The sequence below is a fragment of the Bactrocera latifrons genome, unplaced genomic scaffold, assembly GCF_001853355.1.
Source record: "Bactrocera latifrons isolate USDA-ARS-PBARC rearing strain unplaced genomic scaffold, ASM185335v1 scaffold_20, whole genome shotgun sequence".
NCBI lineage: Eukaryota > Metazoa > Arthropoda > Insecta > Diptera > Tephritidae > Bactrocera > Bactrocera latifrons.
In genome coordinates, this window is record NW_017535519.1 from 1,714,482 (window position 1) to 1,726,175 (window position 11,694).

Below are 11,694 nucleotides of genomic sequence, written 5' to 3' on the forward strand. Positions count from 1 at the left end.
AATTATGAATTATAATAATTTTTTAATAATTATGGCCCGATTACCTGTTTTCAACCGAACTTTATTTTGGTTGAAGTTTTGAAATTTATCGATTACAACGCAACCCGTCAAAAAAAGTTTCTGTTGAGGTTTTGCCTTTTTGGGGAATTATAGTTTTTAATTATGTGTCATTGGGTTGACTAGAGTAGTAAAATTTCAACTTATACCAAACAGGTGAACATTACTGCGTTTATTTAAGGAAAATATTAATATAGAACGGAAAATATGTAGTAAAAATATTTTATTTATAATTTTAAACGATTTTAATCAGCTATTTTGGACAAGACAACTACAATTTAGAAAGAGTTAGGAACATAATTTTTGAGAAAATTAAATTTTTGAAACATTTTGCATCTCTTCAGTAATTTGTATTGTATGTGCTATGCTATATATGGGCTTGGCCCCGCCCTCAAATAAGGTTATTGTACATATTATTGAAATCTCATATATCGGGACCCGACCGACCGATTTCGACTAAATTTAGTACGTGGCATTCTTCTCATATTCCCATATCGAAGTACGAAAATGGGCGAAATTGGTCTACAACCACGCCTACTTCCTACTTCCTATAACAAATGGGGAAGCCACTGATATAACGGGATACAACTTTACATTAATAATTTCTGTAAAGTAGTCCTAGGTACCGAACATATGGATTCAGTAGGAGTATCTATAATTGACTTTTGACTGAAAATATCAGTCAATGTATGGAATATACAATTGTAATTCAGAAAGAATCCTTTCCTGATAATACATAGTAACTTTATGTAACAAAATTTTCAATACTTCCCTGAAACCCCATATACCTAATATGAAGATTTTCGAATTTCCGGGTGACTTTATTCTGCATACTATTAGGGCTTCACATAGTCTCATAAAGTTATAAGTTCTAACGAACTGAAAACATAGCGTTCAGAGTTGTATTTACGTAAAATTGTTTTAGTATGCAATCCAACAACAAAAATTTTATGATTTTATGATTTTAAGATGCTTTATAACACGTTGTGAGTAGCCCATATATATCGGCCAATATGTAAGTTATCTCAATGAAAATTAAAAAGCGTGTTGTGCCTAAAATAAATAAAATTTGGGATAATTTCATCTACACCTCATATAATTATATGAGTTATAACTAATATCAGCATTTCCGAACACTTTTTATGATTGACGATTGTATGCAAGGTACTTTCATGAAACCCAGGGAATATCTTTTTAGTATGTGGTATGATAATAACTCATAGATAAAGTCGGGTCGATACCATCCCGTTACTCGATATTACATATAATGATTTTCCTTTTTTAAACAAGCCTCATGCCGAATATGTTGTCCAGATTATGAGTTATATATAGTATATGTACATAAATATAAAAATCCTTGGATTCCGACCCTCCCATTGACATTTTGCACCTTAATATATTTCGCTGGCGTTGACTCATGTAAGTTGCAAGAGTATAAAATTTTCGGTTACACCCCGACTTATGTATGTATACCTGTAGGTATGTCGCTAAAGGAAATAGCCCTGCAGATTTTTTTTGTGATTATGAATGCTTTATGTGTTAGGAATTATATTTTGCGTTGTACGTTACTTGAAGATAATAAAATGAAAGTTTTTAGGGTATAATAAAATTATTTTAAACGTATAATATATATATCGCGTTCGGAATAGTCAAATTGTTCGAATGGGACAACTACAACATGTAGATATCGTCGAAACTGACTCACCACTCTCGTTTCTTGACACCAAATTGATATTCTCTGCATCGCTATAATGTTTGAATAAATTCTTCAGATCGGACGACCGTATCATCTAGCTGCCATATAAACTGACCGTTCAAAAACAAGATAAGAATCTTTTATACCTCTTTATGATATAAAATATGCACCTGTGAAGGGTATTTTAGCTTCGATGCAGCCGCCTTTTTTTTTAAATTTACGAATGTATGAAATGTTCTATCCCTTACATTTTGGTTTATAAAGTCATTAGGTACCTGTTAAAAGTTATTATTTATAATGAAAATATATAATCTCTGAATATTTATAATATAGTAGCAATATAATATCTGAAATATGATATATAATTATTAAAAACTCAACATGGATTTGTGCTCATGAATTTTTATTAAATTTTATTAATTTGAGTAAACATTTTTCATCAATTTTTACTAATTGGTTTAATTATCGATATTTCATTATTATATAGTGTATTTGCTAATTCACATTAAAATATGTGTATGACTTGTCCATACACTTTTCGCCATACCAATCTGTGTCTCTGAACACTGCTCAAACGCCTGCTCAGAATAATATTAATTTTATTAACCAGAACTTTTTTGAGACCACACGAATGCGAATTCGACTTTAACTCGAACACTCTAAACTCTCTTTAGTATAACATAATTGCTTCAAGTTCTGTTCTGTGTTTTAATATAAACTAACACATTTTTGTTTTAATATTTTCTTATACATACACATAGGTATATATGGTGTATTGGTATGTATTTATTGTTGCAGCAAAAACATTCACATACATATATTTCATGCTAGGTGTTATTTTCAAAACTATTATTCATCAATTTTAATTACTTGTAGAATATATATGCATGTATATGTGTTTGTGATTTTTGCTGGCCATGGCAATTTGATTGATTGACTTCATTTCTAAATATATTTAATATGCATTTATTATATTTTTAGTCTATCGTAATGTATTACGCAATACATTCGAAATTTAATTTCATCATGCCAGAAAAGCAATATTTTGTAAAGTTCCTAAGTTCATATTTATATAATTTAAAATTTTTAAAATAACAGTGCAGCACAAATAAGGCAAGAAAAGTTTAGCTTTATGAGTTAATTTTTCATTTTGCTACTATACAAATACATACATACATGTATGCACATACTTATAATAATTGTTGTACATAGGCAGTTAAAATGAAAAGATATAACGACACAAGATTTTACCCACAAGTACTTACAGACATACTTAATTTTTTCGAAATATCACATTTTTAAGCAATAAACACATACACATAACTATGGATACTTATAAAACATAAACCAAACCGCGGTTTAAAGGACGGCAAATAATCGCTTTACGTTTGCACACATGTGCTTAATACGTTGTTTTTTAACAGTTTCTTATGTATGTGGGAGTACATAGCAGCGAAATCACGTAATAATATAGTAAACGACAATAAATAATATATGTGACCTGGTCTACGGAAAGGGGGCTTAGGTGTTAAAAAATCAATTTTCACTTTTTAGTTGATTCGGATGGAAGATGAGATTCTTTTTTTTTTTTAACAGCTGTTTCCCAGAAAACTAGTTCTCGCACGTTAGCTCCCTTTTAGTAGACCAGGTCACATATAGTTATTATGCTCGAGACATCGCTGTCAATAAGTATAAGTTTGATGTCATCCACCAACATAACCTATACATTTTTGGAATGTGTCAAAAAGGATAAGTTGAGAATAATATAAAGATATAAAAATCGACATAAATTTAAAAATTGGATTCCAAATTCGTTCAAAAAAATTTATCAGCTGACCCAAAGCACTCTTTTTGTGGTGCACTAAAATTATTAATTTTTCTGTTATATATTAACAAAAATAATCTAAATATGCATCAAACAGTTTAAACTAAAACTATAACTTTTTTTTCTATTCTTCTTTTCTAATTCTGGAGACCGCATACACTAGTAACTTTGGCCTACATACCAGCTTGAACTGAAAATTTACTATGAGAAAGATTTTGAAAAATTTTTGACGTTTCGATCATAAACTAGCATTAAAAGTATGAGCACAGAAAGAGCATAACTTATAAATACTTAGGAATTGCTATAAATTTACTTTACCATACTTTATTTTATTACTTTGTATTTTAAAAATGAAACAACAAATTCTATACTATTGCAAATTAATTAAGTAAAAGCTCTAAGCACAAAAATCAGTATTTAAACTAATTTTTGAGATTAAAAAAAAAAACTCAATAAAAAAGTAGTGAAAGATGAGCTGAATAGAAAGTTTATGGACTTAATTTTAGAAAAAAAGAATTATCGGTACTCAAACCGTCCCGCTACAAACGAAATTCGATGATAAACTATTTATGCCTCTACCTCGAAAACAAGGTATGTATATAGAATACAACATAAATTAATGAACGACATAGTTTCATTCATTTTCAACCGAGCATTAGTAATGAAGCGGAATGGAAGATGACAGTAAAAAAATAGTTTGTCTTCATTTTATCGTGGAATTATTACAATCGAGGACATCGGTTTCCAATTAATTTTTTTTTTTAATATTAACTCTTATAAATTATAATACCATAACAATAATATTAGAGATAACTATCAAGCTTTCATAGTAACTGTAAATAAGGGTTCTTTTTTCGTTCATTACACATACAATATTGTACATTTCTGTCATATTTCTATAATGTTTGCTATAAATTATTTACTATCCTTAATATTTGTACACAATAAAACATATTGTAATTTAATTAAAATAAAAATTGAAATAATCAAGGAGTTAGTTAGTTTTAAATTTAAGCCGAACATGATATAAAATAAATTCCTGGGATTCGTAAGACAATATTTGAATAAACAGACTTAAAAACAGTAAAACCTGTTTTCAACTTCAAATTCACCTAATCTAACGTAAATAAATTAATTAAGCTTTTATTTTTGTGTATAATTATTATGTTAAATATTTATCGCTGTTAAACATGAGGTAATCAAATATATTTGCTGAAAGCTTTAGTATTGTTAATATGTGTATATAAGTACTATATATAAATTCAATAAATAATTTATTTAACAATATATATTTTATATATATTTAAATATATTATTTAAACAATATTAATCATACTGCTAGCATAGAGATTAAAATACTTTATAACCGTTATTTGGTACGTTTTGTTTAACATAAAAAGATCGCATCTTCTTTGAAATTAGTTTAAAAATTAAATTTCCACTAATTATAATTATTGTTTTAAAACAATATTTGCGGTTTTATAATCATAAAAACTTATAAGGATGAAATCTTATATTTTTTGTTTAATATTTGTTGCTGGTACGTAATAGTACTTAACTTGGATATCTTGCCATTCCATATTGTTTTTCGCAAGATTTCATCAAACTGTTTTATTTTTTTACATTTAATAATTTTATATATTAAATTTTTGTAATTTGTAACACCAACTTACACTTATTACTAATTCATTTTACTATTGATTTATAAATATAATATAACTCCACAAGCCGACAATAAATTTGTGCTTCACCTTTGTATTTCGATCTTCGTTGCTTCACAGCTTTTAAATTTTACTACGCTTCTTTGTTGAAGAATATGTTATTTTGATCTGCTTCGTGGAAGTGGTAATAATTTTTTACGAAAAAAATATTCGCTCAATATGTATAGGTTCTAAGGAGACTATGTTTAGTTTTTTTAAGTATCATACATATACAATCTAGATGTATGTAGTTACTAAAAAGAAGTATAAGAAGTACATTTCCGTGTGATATTAGATTTTATCAGATATACATACAAATATATTACATATGTATATGTATATGCCCATGTAGGCATACGTTATATATTTTTATTTGTTAATATTCAAAGCTTGAAAGTGTTAAAGTATTAAGTATGGGTACGTACATAAATTTCATGCATCAGTCTAACCGGTACCAGTTCACGGGGATTCCATACAATAATTTGCTTGAAACCATTGTCTTTAAAATATTTGATGATTTTCCTTGTAAACGAACCAATAAAAATTATTATTACTTTCGCAAACAAACAAAAAAAATCACTATGCAGATAATTAAGCAATATTCTCAATGCATTTCAAAAATTAAGCCCTCTACATGCACATTAACTTGGTCCTTAAATGTAGAAAATGAGTTTCTGCAACTTATTTCAGAAGTATCAGCCACTCAGTGCTAAAGGAAAATTTAAAATTTTGTAATAGATTTCCAAAGCTTCATAGTAAACAACTTTTTATTTACATACAAATAATAAATATATTCAATTTATATCAATTAATTTATTTACTTTGCAAAAGCACGATGCAATCCAGGATTGATTATSAGTAACAAATTTAGCCTTTTTGTATGCACAATAAGTTGGTCCTTAAATATAGAATGTAAAATTCGGCAACAGTGGTGTAAATTGAATATAATTTTACTCACTTTATATGAATTCACAATAACTTAAAAAAGGTTAAGAACGTTAATCATATGAAGAGTCAAATATTTTGTGCTATCTGTGACTAGATGCAATACTACCGATTTATGAGTTAATAAAAATGTTGTGTTCTCCTATGCGTAATATTTTGAGTACTAACCATCTCCAATCGTTATGAAATAAATCGTTATTGTAACGTATAACAAATATATAGTTTAGTTTAAGGACAACTTTCAAATTCATGTGGATCTTAATTTATGGTCAATTCTGACTATAACTATTAAGTCGTTGGATTTATGTATATAAATATTACATTCAGATATTTAGATTATTTCTTCAAATAAATAGTTAATATACATAATATGCAAAGAAATGGATTGGCTTTACTAACAGCTAAAATAACATCACTCGTTTATATTTAAATTTTAAAGGTATTTAATTATTGTTGTGATGATTTTTTTAATTTGAATTTCGCTAATATTTACTAAATAAAATGAGTTTCTGCCAAAATTCTCTAACTTTAACTATATGTCCACTACATTATCTTTCCCTTCACATGCAAATACATTTCTTTGGCACCAGAACTATACTTTTTTTATTTATTATATAACTTCAGTATGATTTTATTACAAATACAACTATTATATTCAATCTTTTAGTTTCAATGACGATTATCTTTGGTTTTGAATAGAGATCCGATAAAACTTTATATAGTTTCTGTAATAAAGTAGTTTGATCTTTGCAACTAGACTTTCTTTATACTCACATTTCTAGAGCAACTAGAGCAGGCCGCACAGTCATGAAAATTCTCGAATTTAGCTATACTTAGATGTACATCTACCACACTATTCTCAGAGCACACATGCCTACGTGTTATTCCTTGAGTTCCTAACTGCGCCAGCAGCAGAAAACATTGTATCCTAATTATAGATTAGTCTGTGTAGCCGTGCCGCCGCCTCCTCCAGTTGTGGCTGTTGTTCCGACACCGACAGTGCCATTAACATTGCCACCACATTCCCTTGTATTAAGAATGCTCACCGTATTTACACCCAAGGCACTGCCTGTCGAACCTAAGCCACTATGCTGCATTGGTAGAACAATATTGCTACCGCCAGTTAGTAATTCATGTTCTGTTTTGGCTTGTCGCAGCCAATTGCGTAGATCTCTGGTGCGCTCCACTAGACTGGTCGTATAGTTGACGGCACGTGGACTTTGCGAAACTATTGTATTTGCCGCGAGTAGAGCGCCGCCCATTGAATTTTGCATGCGTCCAGTAGCAAGTTGACGATATGTCTCCAAGCGATCAGCTAGTGTTGGTATGGATTGTGGTGCATGCATAAGAGTAGCGGTTGTGCCAGCATTTTGAAGATTTGTTGGTGGTGTGGGAGCTGAATTGATACCGGTTGATAGCATGTGTGACCAATTCAACTCGGAGGGTGAGATCATGGGTATTCCTATAAATAATTTAACGTTAAAAAATTAGTACCCTCAATTGTAAAGTCAATTAAAGTTTATTACCTCCGTGTTGACTTTTTCCAAGTATATCGAGAATTTCCCGAATCTCCGCATTGAGAATTTCTAGATTTTGTATACATTCTGTTGATTCCTGATGATAATTCTCTTTTCGTTTGTGCAAATTGTGTGTATCGGCACCACTGGCGAAATCAGTGCTGCTAAAACCTGAGCTTGAATGTGATGAAAGATCGCTTAGCGTGGCATCGTCTTTCTGCTCTATGCCCAGCAAATCCATGGTGGGTTTCTCCTTTTCGTAAATTCTTAAAAGGCTTTGTTCTAAGTGACGTAAGCGTATAACCTTTTCGCCGAGTAGCGCACGTGTGCGGTGCAAATTTACTTCCATTTCAGTTAATTCCTTTTCCTCTTGTATAAGCTGGTCCAATGAATGACGTGTTGTGGAAGCCTTATGACGTTGTTTGATCTCACGTTGTCGTGAACGGAAATTGGTACGCTGTGTGCGTAAGGATTCCTTGGCACGTCGCACACTATCTCGCTCCAAATGTATGCGGTGTTTAAAAAACTCAAGTTCTGAACTATTTCCAGCACCGGCACGATCGTTGGATATATCGGAAAATGGATAGCGTAAATGATAAGTGGTGTCCAGTGTATTGTCAGGGAATTGATCTTCTAAATCTTCCAGCTTCTGTAGCTGATGACGCAAATTCTCAACTGGTGTGCAAGGTCGGTCGTTTTTGTAATTGTCCGAATTTAAACGTGATGTAGAAGCGGACTTCAAACGGGAAAATATTTTCTTGCGTTGGCTATTACCACGTCCGTTATTATTGTTCTCTTGATTGCATTGGAAAGCAGCCTCTGAATCGGAGTTTCCATTATCGCTCAATAGTGGTGCTGGTAGGTAACGCCCCTTGCTGTAATTGTTCGATATAGTCGTGTCTGATTGGCTAATCGAAGTAGTTGTGTCATCTTGAACTTGCAAGTGCTTGATATATTTTGAAGCGATGCCCGGCTTTCGTGTTATTGATAGCTGTCCACGTTCATTTGAACGCTCGCGGACTACAGAATTTAAATGCTCTTTACTGCCGGTGACAGGCGTTAGATGAGTTTTAGGTGGCACTGGTGGTTTTGGGCTTTTACTGCCCAATAGTTTGTGAGGGACTGCGCCGATACTACCAACACCACCGTGTTCTTGGCAAGAAGTCGACAAAGAAAGTGAACGATTCTCGCTGTTACCGATAGATGGCTTGTTTGATATGGACCTTTCCGTCTCTGAACCTGTAGTAGTAGTATTTGTATGGAGACTTTGTTGATGTAGCGCTTGGGCTTCGCGTCGTCGATTGCGACGTTCCAATGATAGTTTAACATCTGTTTTTAAACGCACATATTTCTCCTTTAAACAGCGATACTTATCTTCTAATAAACGCTTTTCACAACGCACCTTTTCATACAATCTATCTTCACCTGTTTCACGCATACGCTGACGTTCCAACTCTAATTCGTGCGCCAATTTGTCACGCATCTCAGAATGTTTACGTGTATGTTCCTTTTTGATGATCTCTTCTTCGCTTTTCAAGTCTCTCTCTAGATCTTGTAAAATTTCGGTGTGATTTTTTTGTAGCGTAACCATATGAGCTTTGTGTTCATCTACAACCATTTTTCGTTTTGTGTTCAACTCTTCCTCCAACTGCGCCCGATACTCATTCAAACGTGTTTGAAATGTTTGTTCCATTTCCTGTCGGTGTGTTGTCAAGCGGGAATCATATTCTTGCCGAATACTTTCGAGCTTGTGCTCATGGTCAATCTTGATGGCATCGATTTCTCTTTGAAGTTGGTCCTCTAAACGTTCACGTTCCTCTTTAAGTAATGCCTCCTTTTCTTTTTCAGCCTTTTGTTTTTGAATTTCGTAATCTTTGTCATTTTCTCGGTCACTTAGTGTTTGAACACAAGTTTCTTGCTCGGCTTTATCAGTATCTTTTTTCAGAAAGCTAACAAGTTTAGACGCCACCTTTAATGTACGCAAAACGGGTTTCTCCGTTCCGGCTTTGGTCTCGATTTGCTCCAGCTCACGATTATTTTTAGTAACATTTTCATCACCTTCAAACGGAATAACGGCAGGCACAATTGAATTCACAGAATCCTGTTCGGATTTGTTTATAATAAAACTTCGTACGGAACTGCCTTTTGATTCCGAATCTGTGTCCTCGTACATTGGTTTAATCGTTGTAGAATTGTCTTTCAATTTTTCGAGGTAGCTTACTACAGAAGCAGGTTGCGGTATGCTCCCGGATTCAGTACTTTGTGAGCGAGCCAACTCTGAAAGTTTGGCACGATCACGTTCAGGCAGATCCATAGAAAAGCTTTGTGCCTTTAGCATTTGTATTGTTTGTGCCTTAGGTACCGATATAATTTGTATTTCCTTTCTTTTTGCTTCATCATACATTAGGAATGGGTTAAGACTACGCGGAAGACCACCTTCAGCACCAAGTACATCGTACCCAACGCAGCCTTCATTGCCATCATCATTATCATCATCCCAAGGATCATCATCTTCTACATCATCGTCATCTGAATACATTGATGCTTCTGGGCTTTGAGTTATTTTGCGCGAACTGCTTTGGTCCTCCTCTGGGGATCCTCGTATTTTCGTTTCGTCTAAATTGAAACGTACACTTTTCTTATCCTCCAAACCCTGATTTTCTGCATCGTCCTTTTCGAATCGTCGTCGCATATCTGTTAAGCTTGAATCGCGCAATATGCCTTTAACGCCGGGTGGCGTGCCGGCAGTACCCTCAATAATTATATTATTTGAGTTGGAGTTCAGTAACATAGAAGCAGTGGCTTGATTCAAACCAGTTTCCATTTGCTTGCGAGATTTTAGGAACATCGCACCAGTACCGGACAACACAAATGCTCGCTTATCTACACCACCTGTAGCACCACTGTCGCCTTCAACTTTGTTCGCTGCCAACTTCGAAGAAAAACCTTCTCCGCCGAATTTCATTGCTAAAGTTATTTGAGGGTTTGTTTTTGATACCTCGAAACGCGATCCTTTCACGGGTTGAAAGTTTAAACCAAAATTTTTACTTCTGGATTCTAAGAAACGACTAACTCCGCCACTAAACCCACTCGTGCTTGTACTATTCGAAGTCGAACCTGAATTATTTGCTAATCCAATGACAGCAATACCCGCAGCGTTGGCTCCTATACCAGTTGCAGCAGGTGGTGCATTATTCACAGACCTTGCAGTGCAATTGGTATTTACATTGCTTACCGGTGAAGACATTTCATTTGTATTGTTGGTGTTGTCGCATTCATCATTACCTTGTAGGCTACGTATGCCTGAGTCCAGTTGCGACGCATCGTCTGAGTTGTCGATAACAGGTGTGGCCGCTATTGCTGTGTGCTTTTGCCGCGCCTGTTCAACTAATTCTCGGTAGACCGCATCGAGCGGGTGGTCCCATTGTGATTGTTTCGTTTTAATATTGTAATAATAGTGTCCACATTTCTCTTCGGAATAACTGAAAAAAATGAACTTGAGTGGTTTTAGAAAAATTTATGAAAGTATAACACTATGCAGAGGAGCCAACCGTCATAACTTCGCACAAGAAAACTCGTATTAAGTGAAAAGATATATAATAATAAAACATACAACATTAACTAATAATATAATCTTTAAACACAATGAGCTTGCGATCAAACCGAACTTGTCTGTTTTTCCATGTAACACATCGTTCAGATGTCGTTGATCTCACTTCTTGTGATCACTAATCACAGAGCTACTACAGTGCGCGCTTTTCGTTTAGCCGAATGGCTAGTTCTTGGTATTATTTAACATTATTCTGAAAATTGCTACGGTACTTTATGCTTTCTGCGAATATTTTGCATTTTGCTTTCGTAACCATTTATTTTTTCAATGTTATTAGTCTACATATATCATTCTTGAAAAAATTTTAGTCCAAAGAGGTAATCAGTGTCAATTTCAGTGCGCAT

The 11,694-nt window shown here is 33.2% G+C and overlaps 1 protein-coding gene across 2 annotated transcripts in view; it reads right to left on the minus strand.

Annotated features, from left to right (window-relative positions):
- Nucleotides 1-5,861: 5,861 nt before the first annotated feature.
- LOC108967964 (centrosomal protein of 164 kDa) overlaps nt 5,862-11,694 on the minus strand; it is a 21,671-nt gene continuing 15,838 nt past the window's right edge. For both annotated transcript variants that reach the window (XM_018931675.1, XM_018931676.1), the window contains exons 4-5: nt 7,750-11,222; nt 5,862-7,685 (exon numbers count right to left, since the gene is read on the minus strand). In XM_018931675.1, coding sequence (XP_018787220.1) covers nt 7,156-7,685; nt 7,750-11,222 — 4,003 coding nt within the window. In that variant the 3' untranslated portion in view covers nt 5,862-7,155. The remainder of the gene's footprint in view (nt 7,686-7,749; nt 11,223-11,694) is intronic.